Source organism: Fundulus heteroclitus, chromosome 14 (assembly GCF_011125445.2).
Source record: "Fundulus heteroclitus isolate FHET01 chromosome 14, MU-UCD_Fhet_4.1, whole genome shotgun sequence".
NCBI lineage: Eukaryota > Metazoa > Chordata > Actinopteri > Cyprinodontiformes > Fundulidae > Fundulus > Fundulus heteroclitus.
In genome coordinates, this window is record NC_046374.1 from 28,054,918 (window position 1) to 28,078,664 (window position 23,747).

General features: G+C 39.3%; 1 protein-coding gene across 6 annotated transcripts in view; it reads right to left on the reverse strand.

Moving 5' to 3' along the window:
- Positions 1-1,269: 1,269 nt before the first annotated feature.
- Positions 1,270-23,747, reverse strand: part of exoc6b (exocyst complex component 6B) — a 139,903-nt gene continuing 117,425 nt past the window's right edge. For 3 of the 6 annotated variants that reach the window (XM_036146668.1, XM_036146665.1, XM_036146667.1), the window contains 2 exons: positions 7,508-7,620; positions 1,270-2,589 (listed from right to left, as the gene is read on the reverse strand). In XM_036146668.1, coding sequence (XP_036002561.1) covers positions 2,449-2,589; positions 7,508-7,620 — 254 coding nt within the window. In that variant the 3' untranslated portion in view covers positions 1,270-2,448. Of the gene's footprint in view, positions 2,590-4,889; positions 4,902-7,507; positions 7,621-23,747 lie in introns of all 6 variants that reach the window. The other 3 variants (XM_036146664.1, XM_036146666.1, XM_036146669.1) reach the window with 2 other exon arrangements.

Below are 23,747 nucleotides of genomic sequence, written 5' to 3' on the forward strand. Positions count from 1 at the left end.
AAACAAAAAACAGGACTGATAATCTCATGTAATTATGAGAAATAATGATACAAAAAAACCACAGCTCCAAGATGTTAGTTGGAACCTGCAGAGAAGTTTTGACACTGAGCCACGAGCTTTAACGGGGCAAAACGTAAAGAAAAGAAAGTTTTCTAATGGTAAACCATCTGTGCAGAGTCCGAACACGGCGGCGTCGCTGTTTCACGACGACGACGAGCAAAAGGCACATTCGACAACACCCCGTTCCCTTTAGTAAAAACACAAACCAACGACGACTAAATGAGCTACAAAACACAACATAATTGTCGTAGAAACGAGACGCTGCTCAGCGAATCCTACAGAAAACTGGAAAAACGTAAAAAAAAAAACACGACGAAGCTCTGAATCCCTTTATAAAAAGCGCACACCTCTCATTCAACGCCAACAATATTGCACCCAAGTTTAACAAAAAAAAAACAAAAAAAAAAGACCCCTATTAGTTTCATGAACAATCTATAGTGTGAAACTAAGTAGCTGTTGTGCTTTAATTAGTTTCCTGTGTGTGAAAGTATCAGAGCACACACACCCAGAGAGCGTTGCATCATGGAAGACAGGACTGTGTGTGTGCTTGGCATCAGAATCTGAATCAATCTCCCCCCCAGTCAAGCAGACAAACTATAGACTGGACAATATAAAGCGGTTGCCAGGTTGGAGCATTATGCCCCCCTCTCTCATCAAGTTTCACTACGAGGGCGGGGAACGTCCCCTTTTTTTCTTGTGTGTTTGCATCTCTCACACTCACTGCGGAGGCGTACAGGCCAGGCGGGCCGTTCAAGTATTGGCAGGTGGCGTTTTTTAGACGGCGTCCTGTGAAGTGACGTGAACTTCTGCTTTTTTTACCTTTAAATTACCGTCACAAGGAGAGCAAAGCAGCGATAACTGTTTTAATGTGATGTTAAAAGGTTATATTCCCCTTTAATGGACAAATATACTGTCCATTAAAGGGGAAAACATTGGTTAGGTGAGGTTCAGCAGTCACTGTTTTATCAGCAGTTTGGATGAAGCTGCATTGATCAAAATGTCTACCATGCTGTCACATGAAAGCCGCTTTAGTGTCATATTCACATTAGATTATTTACTGAGACGCCCCAAGTTATTTATACTGATAGCCAAATAATGTAATGAGCTGATATTGAATTTTAGATCTTTTACCACAAGCTTCAATAACCTGCTAATGCTTAAGTGGCAACAGAGTAAAGTTTAAGAAAATAATATACGCATAAACTACTGTTTTTTTTTTTTTTCATTTTAAGATAGGAATCTACTTTGGTAAGATACTGACTGTCCATGACTCCTCCGCATCACCCCACTTAAACAAAAGTCCCAAATATTGTTCTCCAGATTTATGCAAAATAACATTATTACGACTGTTTGCTGCAAATAAGATGCTGAGGGCTCATAACTGCTCCACAGAACCCCACTTTAGAATAAATCCCAATAATTAGCATTTTTCTTTAAACTGAAATCACCGACTGTTGTCCACTAGTGATAACATATTGAGTGCTTTTAACAGCACCATGGGACCACAACTTCAAATTAGAACCCTAATACTCCATAAACTAGGCCCAGTTTTCCTAATGGTTGGACACCAGTCCACCGCTGGTAAGACAGTGACTGCTTCTGTTTCCTCCATAGAACCCCGTTCCCAACTATTCCTTAAATTAAGGATCTTTTGTCTCCAAGCTAACTTTTAGACGTTTAATTCAACACCACTTCACAGGACCCAAACTACAGCCACGTTAAAAAAAAGTTTCTCGCTAATATTTGAATCCCTTTAGGGAGGAAAACCGTTGCCATGTTGACTTTGAAGATATTGCAGTAACATTCTGTATTTGCTTGGTTCTCAGACCTTATTTTCAGTGCTTCACCAGGTTCCAGGCAACCCAACAACATCACAGACAGCAGAATAATCTCTCAGACGTACATTCAACGTGTTTTATGGTTGTGCTACGAGTAAAAAGCGCGGAAGACGATAACGATCCGGACCGAAGCCGCCGGCTTAAGCCGACCGGCTCGGTCACGGAAATGTAAGAGTTTCAGGAGAAATATGGCGTCCATGGATCCTTTTTACGCCTCTACGATCTCTCCTGCCACCACGGCGCGGCTAACTAACGTCTAACCCGGCTGCATCGGGTACGACACGATCAAAGCTCCTGATTAATGTTAAAAAGAGGAGCAACAGAGAGAAGTTTAGGATGTAGCATGTTTAGATGCTCCTAAAACATCCGATTAGCTACCGGAGTCAGGAGAGCCCGCGATTCACACCAGAAAGAGGGGCGCTGACGGCAGGTTAGCTAGCGGCTAATGAGCAGGAGGTACGATGGAGACCGTGGGGATTATTTTTGATGCAGGAGTCAAGATTTTTGCCACGTTGACGGAAGAATGGGCTGTTCTGGGCCTCCTGACCAATCAGCGGACTCCGTTTAGGCGTGGTGCTGCGCGATGAGGTTGCGGAGCTGTTTGATGACGGCGTCGATGAGCTTCTGCCTGTCCCTGTCCGCCTTCTTGAACTGGGCCAGGACCACGTTCTTCCTGCTCGTCTCCTTCATCCTGGAGGACAGAGGGAGGAAGATGAGCAAAGAGGACCGGCAGCAGCGTACGGGTAAAACAACTGTTCAACAGTGCCGTGAAAAAGTATTTACACCCTGACGGATTTCTTCTGATTCTTTGTCACGCTTAGATGCTTCAAACCAAACCAATTTAACTGTAAAGAGCAGTTTTCAAATGATGAATTTATTTACATAAGGGAAAAAAGTCCTATTTAATAGCAGGGTGCTTGCTCTTATTCCAAATTAAAATTCCAGACTTTTTCCAGATTTGTTTAAAACTGATATTTTTTTTCCCAAGACCTTAACTTTATGTACTTGTATACTTGTGTGCCTACTGCCTACTTCATTGGTTGAGATTGTACAAACTGTGTTTATTAGAAATGTTAATTTTTATAGGCTAGTATTCAATGAAAAAATGCATTATTCACAGTAAATTATGCTTTTACTGATGAAAACGTTTCAAAACATGAAAATCACAAGTACATAAATTTCACATCAAACAAGTGTTTGATTCCATTAGGCTAATACAGTACGTGACCAGTTAGTAAAATTATAGTTTTATAGCCTACCTTCCTATTTCTCATTTCACAATGCCTTTGAGCATACTGTAAAATTCTACCACACATTTTTTTCCCCCATACTTTATTAAGACTTTCACACAAAATTCAAGACTTTTCAAGGTCTGGAAAACAGTGTTTCAAAATTCCATACTTATTAAGACTTTCAAGACTTGCGCAAGCACCCTGAATAGTGATTAAATATATTTTGGTAAGCTAAGCTCAGTTTCACTAAAAATGGCTCAAATAGAACCTGTCTGACAACATGAAGTAGGTTAAAAGATCTTAAAATGCAACACATCAAAGCCTGAAGTAAAGAAACTCAGAAACAATGCAGTGCCCAGCAGGCCACAATTACACCAAGAGAACATCTGAGACTCATCCAGGAGGTCACAGAAGAACCCAGAACTAAAGACATCACTTAGGGTAGGACTTGGTTACATTTAGGAAGAGCCGATACGATTCTCGATACATAGCTCAGCTTGATTTGATTTGACTCCAATATCGATATTTGTTACTTTCAAATTAATGCTCAAAGTCATTCAGTCACCAAAACCAGCCAAATATTATATTTATGTTCAGTTTATTGAATATTATTATCAGGAAAATGAAGTGCATTTGGTTCAATGCATTTAATGTATCACAGAAACCAAAAATGGTCTGATTTTAGGGACGAAGGAGCTTCTAAAATCCTGTTCTGCAAATTCGTCTCACTTGGACTTCCTCGATGTGAACAGTGATGATGCCCCCTAGGGGTTGGGAGGTATATCGACATTGAAAGCCATTCTCTCCCTTTTATCTCTTCTTTCTTTCACCTCTACTCTTTTTTTTCCTTTTCTTTTCTTTCACTTCTTGTTCTTCCTTTACTCTCCCATTGTAGTGTCCATATAATTTGAAATTCTCCCTGCAGGAATCACAATAAAGCTATTTACAAGCATAAATCAAGTAGAGCACTATGGCGAAAGCTGTTCGCTCCACTTGTAAAAGCAAAATCTGTCGAGCTCTATCTGGCATTGAGACATCAATTCCTATTGCCATATTGCTAGACAGGACACTGGGGAACAAAAAAAAAAGAAGAAAGCCAGATTACCAATATTAAATCGTCTTTAAAAAACATTAATATTAATCTTTGTATCGACTTTTATGCACCGCCCTAACTTAGAGTCAGAGTTCATGATTAAACAGGAAAGAGACTCTGCAAAGATGGCATCGATGGGTGAAAAAAAAACAAATGCCTGTGGGCCGAATTCTTTTTCACTGTACTGTAAAACCACCGGTTACACATTGTCAAAAACACACATGTGCAGTCGCACACCAGGCCTCCAGGAGGTGTAGGCAAACACTCGGCCAGGCGGCTCCCATTAGAACGCTTCCTCCTGGCATGGAGAAGCCACCGTATCTGCTTCTCTCTTTGGGGTGTGTTAGCGTTCCTCGGCACATTATTTGTGTAAAAACTCTCACAAGCCATTAGTCCACCAACCCAGATTAGAACTTGTTGTTTTCATGCAGGCTGTGTGTGAGAGAGGATGAGATTCTCATCATCATCATCATCATCAGCAGCGATGGCACAGATACAGCCAGATGTGGGCGTCGTTGTAGAGATAAACTTCAGTATCATCAACATATCGCTTAACCCTGAGAGTCCTTCAGGGGAGATATACTCACACTTTCAAAAACTCGTTAGTTCAACACTACATGCCTGCACTCAGCACGACACACACGCGGTCACACAGACGATACTCACGGCTTAAACAACCTGTCGAAACAGGAGAAGGAGGAACGACAGGAAACAGGAGAGAGGATGAAGAAGATAAGCTGGGGGTCCGTTAGCTTCTTACATGAAAGCAGTCGTCTGGTTTTACCCTAAAACCACATTAAGACTACCTTTGTGGTTGATTTCCGATCTCTGCTTTTGGTAAAGCAGATTTTAGCCAATTCTAATTTCTGCACTTCAATCTACAACATTTTAAATATTTGTTTTGTCAACAAACACTGATTTATTGGGAGCAGAGGCGCGTAAGACTCGCTTTTATTAACAGAGAACAGGCGTAAACTGTCTGGATGGTTTTGTATTGGCAATTAGCATCGTCAGGATTAATAACAGAACAGCATTTTCTCTTTGTATTTCCAACAGAATGACATTTCCAGAGGTTTAAAGCTCAAAAAAGGATAACAGCAGTTTTCCCGTTCAGCCTTCTTATCAGCTCAGGTTTCGTTCTCAGTACATTAATCTAAGTAGTCCCCAGGCATGTTTTAGCAAAAACAACTTTCCATTTAAATATCTTTGAACGCTTTTTGTGCTTCCTCTGAATTCATTAGGGAAAATTTCTAGTGAAGCTAGAGATAAAACATGTTGGTACCCTCATCGGTTGTATTGTGTGGCCCACATGTTTGTTAACTGCATGATACATTCACAGCCAGAGCCCCGTAACAAACTGCCACTTTATTATCACACTGCCACTCCTGACACTAGTTCGGCCCACACGCCTAACTATGGAGCCTGGTACTTGCAACCTAAAGCGTTTATACACTGCAAAAAGAGAACTAGAAATAAGTAAAATTTTCTTGAAATTAATGTATTTTCCCTTGATTTGAGCAGGTAAATAAGATTTTTTTGCCAATGTAATGAGTATTTCTACCCCTAAAATAAGATAATTAGATATACTGCACTTGAAATAAGACGATGGAGATGAATTGTTCCTATTTTAAGTGCTAAAATCTTATTCCATTGGCAAATAGTCTTATTTCCCTGCTCAAATCAAGGGCAAATACCTTAATTTCAAGAGAATTTTACTTGTTTTTAGTTCTATTTTTGCAGTGTACACTGATCCCCAGTCTGCATGTGACCAAAAGTGTTAAAAATGTCATTAGGGCCTGAGGAAATCGTGTTAATGTTTATCTTAAATCAAACATTTATTTGTTGGTTTTATTTGCTTATTTATTTTTAAAAACATGAAACATCAGTTGGGGTGTTTGTGCCTCCTTTGTTTGGGGTCTTCATCTCACTGCAAAAACCGATCTAAAAATAAGTAAAATGTTCTTAAAGTTAGTGTATTTATGTTTGATTTAGGCAGGTAAATAAGATTATCTGCCAATGGAGTGAGTATTTTGACCCCTAAAATAAGATAATTAGACATCCTTCACTTGAAATAAGATGATGGAGGTGAATTGTTCCTATTTTAAGTGCAAAAATCTTATTCCGTTGGCAAATCATCTTATTTACCTGCTCAAATCAAGGACAAATACGCTCATTTTAAGAACATTTTACTTATTTCTAGTTCCGTTTTTGCAGTGCTGGGCTCTTCCCACGGGGAGGAAACCCAGAACTCCCTCGAGGGATATCCCATCTGGCATGGGAGCACCTTGTAGCCTCGTGAGACCATCCTGATCTCGCGAGCTTTCAAGGTTTCACTCGCAGATCAGTCTGGCTACTCTCCGTTAAAGAAAATTTGGAGCCGTTCACCAAACGAACGTCCAATCAGCGTTGGCTTTGAGGCGGGTTGAGGTGTGACGCAACGGGAAGCGCGACAGTTCACTCTAAAGAACATGGCGGCTTCAGCCGATGAAACTAGCGTTAGCGCGGCTATCGAGCAAGTTTTATCGGAATTACAGAATATTTCTTTGATGAGCTAACGAGCCTTTACCTGCAGCAGCAAGAGTAGCTTGGCTTGTGGTTGTGTTTTCGTCGTCGCTCTGTTACGAGCGACGACGAATCTGACTGGTTTATTTGGCCCGTCTATCACCAACATAGGCCAATCAGCTAACCAGTATTTTCGCCCCTTCCCAAAATTACTTCAACGGAAGGTTTCCAGATGGATATGCGGAGCAAATCTATCTGGCGGAGTCAGGTAAAGCACCTTGGGGACCCCCAGAATGAGCTGGAGAGAGATTTCTGGGGGTCCCTCCTGGACCTGTTGTCGCCGCAACTTATTTCAGATGGTGGAAGACAATGGGTGGACGGGTGGATGTTTAAAAGCCCCAACTAGTCTTACACTGCAAAAATAGAACTAAAAATAAAAAAATTGTTCTTGAAATTAGAGTATTTTTCCTTGATTTGAGCAGGTAAATAAGATTATTTGCCAACGGAATAAGATTTTTGCACCTAAAATGGGAACAATTCATCTCCATCATCCAATTTTCAAGTGGTCTTAGGAATATACAACATTCCTCCTTAGATTAAAAACGATTTTGTTAAAGGTATCAACTCACTGATAAAGAAAATTCTGGAGTATTCCTTTAGGATGTTTAACTCGTTTTTTCTGGAAAAAACTGCTTTAACTTGTTAGGCTAACATTGTAAGAAACAGCTAAGCTAAATCCTAAGTAGGGAAAAATCACAAAGGGATGCAAAACCATTACTCACTTCTCCAGAAGAGCCAGCGCCGTGTGTGGGTTGACTCTCAGGTATTTGCAGGTGGGCTTGCCGTAGTCGGCCAGGTAGGTGGACCAATCCCACTGGGTGAAAAGGTTCAGTAACTGAACCACAACAACGAGAGAGAGAAAGATTTAGAGAGACGCACAGATTCAAAGACCTGCTTAGAACGTTAACACCAACGTCAACAACATCCACACGCAAAGGCTGATATGGTAACCAGCCACAGGAGCGGGGAATTACTAAACTTTACAAGCTCAAAGCTGAAAAATATTACGAGAAATATGGAACATTTTATGGAGATTATTTAAATTGACAATGAGCACAGAGAGCCGTCTTATCAGAAGCTTTTTAGGCTTGAAGGATATTTGACTTTGTTCCGGTTTTGATCATTTTATTAGTGTGTGTGTGTCTATCTATATATATATATATATATATATATATATATATATATATATATATATATATATATATATATATATATATATATATATATATATATATATATATATATATATATCTATCTATCTATCTATCTATCTATCTATCTATCTATCTATCTATCTATCTATCTATCTATCTATCTATCTATCTATCTATCTATCTATCTATCTATCTATCTATATATATATATATATATATATATATATATATATATATATATATATATATATATATATATATGATTTAAAGCCAACAGAAAAAATAAGCAGCACCAACCTAATCCAATTGCATTGTTTTAAAATGGCTGAACAGGGAAGAGACAGTTTGGTCTGTGACTGACCCTCCTGTTAGGAGTCAACTCCTCTGTGTTTTGTCAGTGCTAAATGAACAATGCATAAACAAAGCAGTTATAATCTTCCTAAGAACTTAGAAGGGACTATACAAACTGAATTAGCATTGGATTTACAAACACTGGAGTGGGTAGTGACGCGGTCCTGTGTGGTTTCTTTTTTTTTTACGACATGATAAATACCGGAGCTGCTTTAAAAGCTCTGTTTGTGACATCTTAGAGCTTTTTTTAAGCAAGAGGAAAAAAGAAATAAAGAAGCAGTGAGTGGAAAGAGAGAAAATAAAGAGAGGCTATGAGGAACAGGGTCATCTTCTTCTAAATGACCCACTATTCAAAGTGTTGCATAACCAGCTGCTGCCCTGCTGAACCCTCCGTAAAACACACATGCAGAAATAGGCCCCGGCAGGCTAACCCGTAAGCCACCTCGGTCTGTGTGTGAGCAGGGAGCCCCAGTGAACTCCACATAACACCAAACACACACAGATCCAGAGAGAGAAACCATATGTGAGCGAGGGATGAGAGAAAAGGAGGTGGAGCACAGAGAGATGGAGAGCAAAACCACATGTGGGGAAGATGGAGGGGACAAATGAGAGAGCAGCGATGGAAACAGACACCGAACAGCAAACGCAACAAAGAGGGCGGGGGGGGGGGGGGGGGGGCGAGGTAAAGGAAAGGGAGGGTAGGACTGATAGGACGAGGGGGAAAGAGCAGATGAGGGCTTGGCAGCAGAGGAGCCTCATCAGAGCACAAGAGTGGAATACAAGGCTGGTGTGGAAAAGAAATGCCAATATTTAGCTTTCTCAATTTCCTTTAAACTGTTTTAAAGGGGGTAGTACAGAGGAAATATAAGTCAGTATAAATCAGTATTTTATTTACAGCTGACAGCTGTCAGTGTGATTTCAATTTGAAGAATCACAGATAAATTCACATGCAGGTCTCAAATTAACAACCTCTCAGAGACAGGTTCTCAAATTCAAGCTAATAGCTTCTTGGACTCGAGCTAACGGCTACCCGGACTCGGGCTAACGCTACCCAGGCTCAAGCTAACAGCTACCTTGGCTCAAGCTACCCAGACTAAAGCTAACAGCTACACAGACTCGAGCTAACAGCTACACAGACTCAAGCTAACAGCTACACAGACTCAAGCTAACAGCTACACAGACTCAAGCTAACAGCTACACAGACTCAAGCTAACAGCTATACAGGCTCAAGCTAACATCTACACAGGCTCAAGCTAACAGCTACACAGGCTCGAGCTAACAGCCTCTCAGACTCGAGCTAACAGCTACACAGGCTCAAGCTAACAGCTACACAGGCTCGAGCTAACAGCCTCTCAGACTCAAGCTAACAGCTACACAGGCTCGAGCTAACAGCCTCTCAGACTCGAGCTAACAGCTACACAGGCTCAAGCTAACAGCTACCTAGGCTCAAGCTACCCAGACTAAAGCTAACAGCTACACAGACTCGAGCTAACAGCTACACAGGCTTAAGCTAACAGCTATACAGGCTCAAGCTAACAACTACACAGGCTCAAGCTAACAGCTACACAGGCTCGAGCTAACAGCCTCTCAGACTCAAGCTAACAACTACACAGGCTCAAGCTAACAGCTACACAGGCTCAAGCTAACAGCCTCTCAGACTCAAGCTAACAACTACACAGGCTCAAGCTAACAGCTACACAGGCTCAAGCTAACAGCCTCTCAGACTCGGGCCAACTGGCACTGCTACCCAGACTGATGCTAACTGCTACACAGAGTGAAGCAAAAAGCTACGAATCAAACATGGATGTGGTGGTGTGATGGCTCGAGGCTGCTTTAAGATTTGAACGAGTTGCCATAACTGACTGAACAATAAATTCTGGTCTCAACTAAAAAATCATGAATGGAAATGACCCATTGACCCACAAGCAAGTCAGAATCAGAATAACACACAAAAAACAGCAACAAAAAAAACACAAAGTAAAGTTTTTGTTATGGCCTAGTCCATGTCTAAGCCGAAATGTGATTGAAATGCTATGGCAGGAGTCTAAACACTATATTTATGTCCGACCCCCACCTCCACTGTTGGTGAATTAGAACAATGTTGCAAAGAAAATTGGGTTAAATTACTGATGATCACGACAGTTTGACCTGCAGTTGTTGCTGTCAAGGTTGGAATAATCTGTTGTTTATGGTTTAGGGTGCAATAAGTTTTTTAAAAAAAAAAAAGAGTACCACCGGTTTGTTTGGAAATCTTTTCTCCCTTAAAAAATTAAATCATTAAAAAAACCTCAAACTGTTTACTCAAGTTATTGTATGATAAAATGCGTTTGATGATTTAAACCCTAACTTTAAAGTAAGGTAAAACAGTAAAGGGTCAAAGACCTCACTAGTAATGCACCTATCGGGAATATTTGCTGTGTAAAACTTGCATATGTTAGTTTTCTTAAAGGTAAGTTTGTTTTTTTAACCCCTGTAAGTCTAAGTAAAGAGGTTATGGCTACTGCCCAAGTTTTTCCACTATAACAGGAAGTTTCTTGAATATTTTTTCCAGCTCAATCAGCCATCACAGGGAAGACGAATGCCTGTTTTGTACTTTCTCCCCTTTTTGCTTGTTTTCTTCCCACCTTCGTCCAACTCCCACTATCTCCTATCTGTTTTCATCTCCTTCCTCGGTCCTCCCACTGCCGCGTTCCCCGCTCCCTGTCCTCAAGTTCACCCCTTTGTGGCCGAGGTTTGACCCGCTAATCCTCTCGTATAAACAAGTACAAACAGGCACGCTGCGTGTGCACTCAGACACAGGTACATGCGGGGCAACAGGGAGGAAGACAAAAAAAATTAAAAAAAAAAAGAAAAAAATATCAGTGTTAATTAGATACAGGAAGCTGAGCAAGCAGGTTCTGGTTTTGATATCATCTGCTTGTGTGCACGCAGCTTCACAACGATGAAGGATTTCATTTTCGTTTATTTATTTCTGAATCACAGATATGCAGATCAAACTGCCACTTTATTTTATTTTAATGGTCTTTCAGATGCATTTTATTCTGACCCTTTGAACTTAAAAGTCTGATTAGTGTGATGTTAAAATGATGTTAGGCTTCTCTTCAAAAACAGTTTACAGCTGCACACCTGTCCAGATGTGGAGAACTTTGGCTGATTCCCAACACTCCAACAGTTGTTTATTAACTACAATTATTGTCTTTTTACTTTAGTTAATAACTTTTATCATGAATAACTGTAAACCTTTAGAAATATTTAAATTCAGTTAATTTGACTTCATCTGTGTAGGACTCTCAAATTTTAGAAACAATGACTCCTGACCCGAGACTTTACCATAGAGCTCCTACCAAAAAGAAATCAACATACAAAATAGATACTTCTGATGAATAGTAAACTAAAACAAACAAATAAGACATCCTGAAAGCATTTACATAGAATTTGGGATTTTTACTCTGGTTTTAAAAAGCAATATAGTAGGGGTGGGGGGTTTAGCAGGGGTGTAACGATACACCAAGGAGAAACAAATGTAAGTAACAGGTATCTCCCTCTCAATAAAAATAGTACAAACTGAAAAGTATTAATTTGGCCTCATCTTGAAATAAACTAAAACATTTATTTGCACTGATGATACAAAATTTAAACCACTTGCCCATTGAGACAACTTTTAAACATTAGTGCTTGTTGAGACGCTAACGGTGTTCGCTTTGTCTGGAGGTGCGTGACTACAGAAAATACAGATTTACAATCATCATCCCAGAAATTAAAGGTGAAGTGTTGCAATCACAAATAACTGCTTTCAGGCAATATATAGTTTTGGGGGTTGTTATATTTTCAAATAATATGAATTCACACTTTGCATGCCAGTAATACGTTGGGCCAGTTAGATGGGCTTCCACAGTTCAGCGGCAGTATCGCTAAAGCTTAGAGTGCGGTGAACAACATGACATTGGAAAATAATATTTTATTCCATATCATCCTGATTTTCCCAAATTTTACCGCAAAGGCATTTTCTATTAACATTGTGCTGTTCTAAATTTGATTTAGTGAACCATCAGGTATCGAGAAGGCAAAATGGTGAAAATAAAGCCTGGTATCATCGACATAGAATAAATATACAAATGATTGCCGTTAGTGGTTTATTATATGGCCGTTGGGCTTGCCATATCCCTACCAAAGCAGCTTTATTGCCAGAGAGAGTAATGTTGTATCCTATTGATTAAAAATAAGCAAGTGGGCCTGAAATCCTCTGTGATGTTATTTTATTTTATTTTTTTGTCATTGTTTTAAATGAAAAATCAGCTGTTCTTGCACAGAGTTTCTGTAAGTTTCAATGACTTAAGAGTTTTTAAGACCATCTTTACATTTAGGACCTACATGGTTTATGTAAAACGTTACTTAGAAGCAACTTATATTTAATTTAAATATAACTGTCAAAGTTAATTATGTGCTGTTTTCAATTTCCTTAAAACAATGAACCAGTTTTCTTGGGAGGAAAAGGCAAAATGTTTAGAGATAAATGCTTTCCAACAGGGCTGTTTACTGCAATGCATCATGGGCCTTGTAGGCTTGGAACTGGTTAATAAAAAAAACCAACGTAATTTCTTACACAGATCAACAACACGTGGAACAAGCGAATTCAGGTCACATCAACTGTACAAATTGAAGAAGTAACTAATTTAAATTCAAGACGTATACTGGAAAATCTGGAGATCTGAAGACTCGGCAGTATTTATGTTGCATTAATTTGGTGTGGAGTGCCTATAGACAGTTGTCAATCTGATTTTCTGTCATGACCTTTTTCCAAAATGCATGTCAAACCAACATTAATACTTATAGTAATAGTATAGTAATGAATCAAGAAACACCTGTAGAGCAGTTTGTTTAGCACATTTAGTGATTCTAGTTTGCATATAAACAGCATTACAACAATCCACAGTGTACGACCCACAGAGCTCAGTTGCTGTCTGAAGCATAAAGACGTTTAATATAAATAAATAGAAATTTGAGGCTTTTTTTTACCAGTGGCAGCCGATGAGTGATTGTGGTTTGGTAATAAATCTTTGTTGCACTTTATAGGCTAGAAATCCATCCACTTCAGGTTAATTTTATGTTAAACTGTATTTCTAATGTAATTAAGCATGCAGCTAATTGAAACGGTCGTTATCACTGTGGGCAATAAGTTTGGAAACGCAGTTTATCGGAGTAATACTTCTAAAAGCACACCAGCTGACCCTGACCATTACTGATGGGTTTTTGAGATTTACAGGAGGCAAAGGGAGGACAGATAAAAGACATCCTGCAGTTGCTGCTTTACAGGAAGCAGCCCTGAAACGACACGGCGGGTTAACGCTCGGACACGGAAAGAGGACCGACACAGAACCACGGCTTGATAAGCCGGACGGCTGAGGTCTACAATATTTCCATTTTATCTAAAAAATGTATCGCCGCCTAAAACTCTGGAACAACAATCGTTTCATCTTTCGTGTCTGACTTGTAGCCGCCGATCGTGCCCGCTGGACCAGTGCCGACAGGTTACTAATGATCCATAAAACATGCAGCAGAAACGGGAAACTCAATATGGTCTGCAGCAGCAAAGGTAGACAGAAAATGAATAATTTATAGACATCATTAAGTGACAGCTAGCGTAAGATGAACTGATGTTTATTATTAAATGACAGTATTACAGCTCTGACTCACTGTAGATATATGCAGTAAACCCCACAACACCAAACGTAAGTCTCTCATATATCCATAATATGACTATTTGACTCAAACACTTAACATATTCCAGAAGTTTTTACAATTATTCGCCCTTTTAAATATCGGAGCGTTCAATGAATGCTAATTTTTCAAAACTATGTTGAAAAAAATTTAACTGTACTCATGTTTAGATATATGTAAAAAAAAAAAATATCCTGGGTCCATAAGGTTAGAATCCTGTTCAATCCAAACCAATGCAGTCCAAGTCAATAGACTTCCAGTCCAACCCAGTGCAGTGCAGGCTGACTGGATTCAACCCAAATACATTGTACGACCCAAATAACCCAAATTAGTCCATCAAATCAATCAATAATACAATTCAGTCAAATACTTTCAAATCCACTCAGATCCTGATTCAAATGAGATTGTATTTAGTGCAATTCAACCCTAATACAGTTTAATCCAATATACAGACAGATTTGGATCCAAACATGATTGCAATCCAGTCTCCGCTTTGCCACAATTTTAAATTTCAAGACATAAAGAGAAATATTTGTATTACTCTTAACTTATATTTTATTAGGTTATTTAACAGAGTCACATTTTAATTTCATATATTGTTACTGTGTTTGTAAAACATGTTTATTGTTGTTTTGATTTGTCAAACCGGCCTCTCTGGAAAATTAGATCTTGGACCTCAATGAGAATACCTGAATAAATAAATGTAAAAAAGAAAAACTTCCAGTTCAGATCAAAACAATCTGAGTTTCACTTCAAATTCAAAGCATAATGCATATTGAATCCATACATATTAAAATGTCTAACATGATAACATGTTAAAATCTGATTACATATAGAATGATTCATCCAAAGCATCTTTAAATCACTTCAATGAACTTTAGTCATTAAACTTTAATCCCATGCAATCAACCTGTTATCTCAACATGTTTCCAATACAAGCCAGTTTAACCTGATGAACGGAGATTTGGCTTCATTTCTAACGAGGAACCGTTCAATCCAGCTCCAGACCCAAACATGTTTACACACAGTTCACTTCAAATCCAGATTAATTTAGTCCTGATTCAATCCAAGCGACAGAGATACTGATTCATACGCGGTTATATAAGAGTAAAATCCACTTTAAGCCGAGTTGCTGGAAACGAACAAATTCCACAGAGACACATTTCAACAGAAACAAAAACACTTTAATTGAACGCAGCTAATTCAGTCACGTCCATGTTTAACACGTTAAAGCGGTGAAGGCAAAAAAACTGGTGTTTAAAGAACGTAAAAGTAAACCGGGTGGGATGAAGTCAAACTGGTGTGACTTCAAACTCCCAGAGGCCGAGTCAAAGACTGTAGGACAGTATGGAGGACGAGACAATGCAGACGGGACTGCGGGAAATGGGAAAAAAAAGAAAAGAAAACGAAGGGACTGCGTGGGCTTTTCCGAGAAAAAATAAAAAAAAAAATAAAAAAAAAAAAGCGAGGTGCAGGCGGGCGATCCAGCAGGTCCTGCTGGCAAACACTCCCACACACACACACCTGACCCTGGATTCACCCGCAGCGCACACGCTCAGAGAAAACGGCAGGTCCCTTTCTTCACCTCTCGCTGAACTTTTCTCTCCGTCTCGCTCCCCCTCTCTCACATCGCCGTGACCTCCCCCCTGCGCTATCGTTCCTGACTCCTCACACACACACACACACACACACACACACACACACACACACACACACACACACACACACACACACAGATTATTGCTTCCTCTGATTCTTCCAGGAGGGACGAGCACAAAAACAAACTGATGTGTTACCCTCACTTTTCTTGTTTTCTCCCATTCCTCCTCCTCCCCTCCATCGCTCTTGTTTCTACTCTATCACTCCTATTATTACTCTCCATCACCATGTTCTCTTGCTCACCCTCATTTGTCCTCCTCCTTTTACCTCCTGGAGGACCGCTTTTACTTTCTTACCAATATCACCTATATTTACCTTCTCGGTCAGCTCACATCTTGCTCTTTTTCAGGTTTTTAAAGCCCCACTTTCACTTTTTAGAGACGTCACATTCACTGTGGGGACCATTTGAGGTGTTCCCAGAATAACAGTGTTTATACGGTACAAACCCAAAATCTGTCACCTTTAAAAGGACTAGAAATTGCAACCAATAAACTTCCCCTGTCCCCGTTATAATGCTCAACGAGCCACCTCTGGTTTCCCCCCCCCCCCCCCACCCCACCCGTTGCCTCTCCCAGCTGTCAATCTCCTCGAGCGTTTGACATGCCAGAGGTCAGAGGAGACTAAAAGCAGCGAAAGTGGACTGGACTTTTATCAAGAACAGCAGCCAGTTTGGCACCCGTCCATCTGGACTGTCTGCCTCCAGACCGCAGCCGTCCTCCAGCTCATCAATCAATCAACTCCGATGTCTGTCTGCGTCCAGAAAACTCCACTAGAAAAGTGTTAACGGAGGGTTTCTACACTTTTTTTTAATGTTAAAAGAGTCCAAGACTTTACAAGAGTCACATTCCCAGGGCTCATAGTTGATTTCTCGCATTTTAAAGCGAAATCAAATAAAAAAAAAAAGATCTATGAACTAAAGGAAGATATTTCTACACAAGGCAGTCTTCGTTTATAGAAAACGTAACAACAGAGGAAGGACACAGGTAAGGAAGGACACAAGGAAGGAATTAAAGGCAAGAAAGGGAGAAAAGAAGCAAAGAATGAAGAAAAGACTAAATGTCTAAAGTCCTGGGACTTCAGGGAGCGTCTCTTTAGGAAAGAAAGTAAACAGAAGTAAATATAAATATATATATATATATATATATATATATAAATAAATAAATGTGTTTATATCTGGAGCATGTAACAAAAGTATGTCTGATTCTGATTCTGAGTCTGAAGAGAATAAAGGAAAAGAAAGAAAGTGAGGAAGGAGGATGGAGATATTTAAGGCAGTAGGGAAGGAGGGAAGGACACAAGGAGGAAAGTGAAAAAGGAAGGACATAAAGGACAGGCACATGAAAGAAAAACAATGAAGGACATCGGAAAATAGGGAGGGTACGAGGAAGGAAGGAAGAATGCAGGGGAAAAAAAGAGAAGGAAGGTGAAAGCAATGATAGGGATAAGAAAGGAAGGGCACAAGGAAGGAGCGATGCTAAAAGAAAGGTGAGGAAGAAAGGAAAAAGGAAGGCAAGGTGCGAGAAAGGAAAGGAAGGAAGATGAAAGCAATGAAGGAGATAAGGAAGGAAGCACGTATGGACGGACTTAAAGAGTAGGAAAGCATACCCAGAATGAAAGGGTATAAGGAGAGAGTGATAAAAAAAAGGAAGGAACACAGGAAACAACGTTAAGGAAGGGAGAGCTCAACTTTTAGACCAGGACAGGAAGTGATGTCATACATCCATAACCTTTATTGAACGTAACGGACAGTAACAGATCGGGGTATACCGACGATAATTAAAAAACAATATTTATCGATCGATAGACGTATGTAGATGATAGAAAAAAAAAGGGTCAATAAAAAGTTCAATAGAATAAATGTTTTCCTTCCTTTTACATTCAATCATAAAGGTTAATATTACATCATTACATCCTCCCAACCAACCACAATGCAGACCCAGGAATGCTCGGTCAACAAGCTCCGCCCCCTTCAAAGAGTTCAGAGAACACGTTTTTTTTCTTTTTTTAAAAATTGTAGTTTTGGTAAAAAGTTGGTTGAATAAAGGGTTTGAGTTTGAATTCAGTGTTTGTATGTTCTGTGTTAAAAATAGATTACTATCATCATAAATGGTCAGAGCTGCAACTAAAATAAATGTTTAGAATTTGTTGATAATTATTGATATCGATCAATATGATCTATTTCTATTCTACTTTATCGATATGTTTTTGTTCTATATCATCCAGCTCTAGCTGATCACAGAACATAAAACCAAAGCTAAGGAACAGAAACACTGTTTACAATCGATTTCCTCTGAACTTTAATTAGATCGCTCAAAGGAGCGGCCAGAACCTCTTCTCCTGCAACTTTATTCCCATCACTTCTTATTTATATAAAACATACTTAATGTCAAACTAAATTTGTGATCCAAAACATCGAGCTGACTAAATAAAATGCATCCCATAAATAGATTCCCTGTGACCATCATCCTATAGACAATAATATGATGGATGTACTGTAATATAACAAAGCGATACGTGGTAGTAATAACAGTAATAATGACCATTAAGTCTGACATTTATCTATAATCATCTTTTTATACAGAGTTTTTAATTATTTTGTATTTGGACATTTCGGTCTCTTCTAAAGCTTCTGCATGTTGTTCACATCTTTTGTGTTTTACATTTCCTTCCCTCGAATCATTGTTGAATATATTATAGACTAGCTTTATAAAATTATTAGACTTGTTTGTAGTTTATCTCAGTGAGGTACAGCATGTCTGGAAAAACAGATTTTATTCTTATCCAGACCTGGAAAAACTACAAACCTAATTGATGAATTTGGTTTTTAGATTTCGGTCAAAAGGGACCATGGCACATCTTTAAGATTTACGGTTGTCCATCTTTTGATCGTGTCTTTGTTACTGAATGATGAGGCAACGTTACGACATTATGAACACCTAGACCTAAAAAGTATCCTAATAATCTGTGATTTATGACGAAGAGTGACTCTGTAAGAAGAAAGGATCTTTGTAATTAGGGTCTCCTACCCTGTTTAGGTTATATGTACTGATGGCTTTCAGCCTCTTTTCCCAGGATGGAATGACAACAAACAACTTTTAATACATTTGTTTACACAACTTTTGGATTGATTGCGGATGGAAGCCAGGAATGCTAACAGCCTTTAGCTTCTCATTAGGTCTCGTTTATTCGCCGACACTCGGACCAATGGGACGGTCTCAGGAACTTTGTGAGGACCAAAGGAGGTGAATTGTGGATCTAATGAAATTAGGAAAGCAAACTAAAGGTTGCTTGGATGCACCACAGGTTTGCCCAAGTTTTTTTTGCACAAAACCACACTGAATAAATCTAAATATAAGGCAAAGTGTTTTACTAGTTATTGTTTACCCATTGGGTGACTCCTTTAGGCACTATCTTAAATGAGTGGGCGGGGCTCCCTCTAGTGAGTTCAAAGTTTTAGCGAAAGCAGTAAAAGTGGTTGGAACCGTCTCCACTCCTAACCACCTGTCTGTCGTCAGCCGTCTCCTCAGCTTTATCTCAGACGTTACTTTGGAGGTCAGAGGTCACCGTCAGCACACACAGACCAGGCTGACACCTGTCATCCCGGCCTTCGTCTGGCAGATTAAGAAGCCAAGGAGACGTCCGGGCTGAAAGCGGAGCTGATTGGCGTTTGTCCGTCACGCGGGTGGTTTGCGTCCCGTCTGTCCTTCAGGAATTCAACTCAGAACGAGGACGGAAAACTTTATCACCAAGACAACAGCGGCTGTCGGCCATCCTTCAGCTAAGAAGAGCAGATGTAGATCTTTGTTTCTCTTTGGCCTGTTTCCCCCTTTAAGGACAGACTAAGCAACAACCACGCTAAGGACCATCGCTGGCGTTATTTTTTACTATATTAAAGGAAAAGTTGCAGCGTATATGCTGGAAAATAACAGTTTTCTATCCGTGTTACATGTTCTGCATGAATCATTCACTAATGAAGTTCTGCAGACAACACACAGAGTTTGTATCAACCAGAGTTTCTGAAAGACGGCATCAATATGCTCCTCCAACCGGGGTTCACAATGTTGAAAAAAAAAAAAAGCTGCTTTAAACTGCAAAAAGGGAACTAAAAGTAAGTAAAGTTTTCTTAAAATTAGTATATTTTCCCTTGCTTTGAGTAGCTATATAAGACTATTTGCCAATGGGATGAGTATTTTTACCCCTAAGATGAGATAATTAGATATGCTGCACTTGAAATAAGAAGATGGAGATGAAATGTTCTTATTTTAAGTGCAAAACTCTTATTCAATTGGCAAATAGTCTTATTTAGCTGCTCAAATCAAGGAAAAAGACACTAATTTCAAGAAAATTTTACTTACTTTTAGTTCCATTTTTGCAGTGTAATAGTTAAACGGCAGAAATGTGCATATAAGATGTTTCTATACAAGGCAAAAAGACAACTAAAGGTAAAATAAATCTGGAAATTAGCGTATTTGTCCGTGATTTGAGTAAGTAAATAAGATGAACTGCCAATTGAATAAGAGTTATGCACTAAAAATAGGAACAACTCATCTCCATCTTCTTATTTCAAGTGCAGCATATATAATTATCTTAATTTAGGGGTAAATTTGACTTACTTTTAGTTCCATTTTTTCAGTGATAAAAGAAAATCTGACCACATACAGCTACACTCTTACAGTAAAGTCATTTTCCTGTGGACAGCTCCGTTTTGTTACAACTTGTTGATCATTTAGCTTATGTCATGCTTTAAAGCAGTTCCAGTTAAATGTTTGCAGTTTGAAAATAAATAAACGGCACACAGGGCTGAGACTGGCTTCACGATTTTTGGCCTATTTTAAGATCTTTAACGCTTGGACTTAAACTAAACCCAGTTTCTTTAAAGCACGGTTTGTCCTGTTTGCAAAATAAAGTTTTAGGGGTACGTTTCGCATGTTAACCAGACCCCGTTTAAGAACCGCAAGCCCAGTAAAACCTGAATTAAAAGCCAACTAGAGACCAAATAGTGAGCTCACCCTTCTGAGTTATGAATGAGCGCAGATTCAGTCTGTTAATTAAGACAAGATTTTTATGTGTAAAACAAAAACAGAGCATGCTAATAAATAAAAATATCCAGAGTAAAGGTCATTCAACTGCATTGATTAAGATATATTTCAGAAAAACACCAACTAAAAAACTGAAACACTAGATTATAGTGGAACCGGCTTTGTTCATTCTCTGATAATTCAGTCTTTTCAGGATTGCGCAAGAACCATGCACTGCAAAAACGGAACTAAAAATAAGTCACATTTTCTTGAACTTACTGTATTTGTCCTTGATTTGTGCAGGTAAATAAGATGATTTGCCAATGGAACGAGTATTTTGATCCCTAAAATAAGATAATTAGATTTCCTGCACTTGAAATAAGATGAGGGAGATGAGTTGTTCCCATTTTAAGTGCAAAAATCGTATTCCATTGGCAAATCATCTTATTTGCATGCTCGAATCAAGGACAAATATACTCATTTTAAGAAAATTCAATTTATTTTTACTTTTGTTTTTGCAGTGTGAAATCTATGTCTATAGGGTGAAAAACACTATTTATTGGACATATCTGATTTTACCAAATTACTTGCACTAAAATGCAGTTTGAAGGCAGTGCGTGCACAAAAGGCTTTTGATTAAAAGCGACACCGGGTCAAGGTTTCCCCAGAAAACCAAAAAACACCCTGCCAGCGTTCACCTTTTAGTTTACGTCAACACCGCCGACACATGAGCTTCTACTGGATACAAAACCAAAGCGGTTTGCTGGTTTCAGGGTAGGGATATATATATATATATATATATATATATATATATATATATATATATATATATATATATATATATATATATATATATATATCGATCGATAGACGTGTGGCGCCATAGGAAAAAAAAAGGGTCGATAAAACTTCAATATAAACAGATTTCCTTCCTTCCTTTCAGCCTATCATATTAGTTGATGCTACAGTCACTACTTCCTCTCGACCAATCGTAATCGCGGACCCAGGCACAAAGCGCCGCCCTCTCAAACCACAACGTGAATATGTCGCAGCAAGGAGCGGCGAAGGAAACGCTCCCAAAACGGGGTTTTACTAGTTCGCCAGTCTGACAGAAATAAACCACAGTGATTTAAAACTTGCAAGGAACCGGTAAAAACAAAGTCTGGTAACGTAACCAACTTGTTTCATCACGTAAGCCGCTCACATCCGCAGCAGCGCCGCGCGACACCGCATCGTCTTCATAGGAATCTTCTGGAAGTTCTTCCAAAACGAAGCAGGTACAGCAGCTAAACTGGGCTCCCTTCGTTGTGATAAAATGAAAAAGCGGCATAAGGACATCACGCATGCAGTAACATGCTTCATAGTGATGGACATGCTGTAATTTAGCAATATCATAACATGTCCACGCAGAGCTGCACATAAAATATGGTTTTAAATATTTTCAATAGTTATCGATATCGATCATATACATTTTTTTTTTTTTTAAATCGATAAGCTTTTTTTCTATATCGTCCAGCCCTATTTCAGAGCCACGGAGTACGAACAGGAGACGTTCCCCCGCAGCGTTAAAGGCCCCCGGCCTGATCCGTCTCATCTCCAGCAGAATGTGACGGACGCGCCGCAGGAAGAGGCTTCACACTTAACCCCGGAGTGGGCAGGTCAACGGTCACCCTGGGAGGTTATCAGGCGACACTCGGGCAGCTACTGCTTCTCCGGCTTAAACAAACACGTCCCACTGTCCCCACTTCCTATTGATGTTGCCATTCGGGGAGATCTCTGTTTGAACGTCTCCGCGGTTGCAGATGAAAGACGCTTTACGAGCTTGGAGCCATATCGCGCCGATCGCCAGCTATGACTGGAATGAGGTAATGCCTGGATGTTTATCGCTCCGCAGCGGGGAACTGATTCTGCGTTCTGACGGCGGGGCCAGGAGTTAAATTAAAACCAAAAAGCGTCTTATCTCTGTACGTCTGCCTGCCGCCTCGGTTCCAGCGACCGCTGCCAGTGACCACAACACAGCGCGGCCCCTCCGCTGCCGTGCGCCTTCAGCGCACCAGCTGAGCTTTATTAATCCAGCGAGGCTCGCCGGCTCGTCATCTGCGCAGCGCTCTGAACACACGAGGTCGACCCGACTGAGGCGAGCAGATCTGTGCTCACAGAGAGGTCAGAGGTCAGCTGGGGGACAGGGGCTCACCAACACTTCAGAGGCCAACTTAGGGCAGGTAAATCAATAAAAAGACGTTTTTTTCCCCCTTCTGAGATTGAATTAACAAACAAAAGCAAAATTAAATAAAGATTAAATCTGTTTTCTGCCCTGACAGCTTTGTTCTCCCTCCACCTTTAACAAACGTGGGAATAATTTCAGTTTTAACACATTAGAAGCAACTTAAGGGCTTCAGAGGTTCTGATCGACAGCAGAAAGTCTTATTTTTTCTCTAGATAGATAGATAGATAGATAGATAGATAGATAGATAGATAGATAGATAGATAGATAGATAGATAGATAGATAGATAGATCGATGAGATAGATAGATAGAAGATAGATAGATAGATAGATAGATAGATAGATAGATAGATAGATAGATAGATAGATAGATAGAGATAGATAGATAGATAGATAGATAGCTAGATAGATAATAGATAGATAGATAGATAGATAATGATAAGAATAGATAGATAGATAGAAGCTAGATAGATAGATAGATAGATAGATCGATAGATAGATAGATAGATTTTATGTCCCAAAGGAAATTGATTTGGGTTACAGACTCTGGCTGCTACATAGTCCAAACTATGCGTCACACTGCATTCACACATAAAACACTTCTATAAAAATTACATTATAAGACAATAAATAGATACATAAAGGAGCATGTTACATTATATTCACAATAGAAATTTGAAGGAAGAGAAAAAAATAATAATGATGATAATAAATAAAGATGTATAAAAACCATTCTTTAAAAATAAAAAACTGTTTTAAGAGATAATGAATACAAAAAAGAAAAAAAAAGAAAGAAAGAGCATGTGTCAGTTTAAATGTTGAATACTGTTGCCTATTC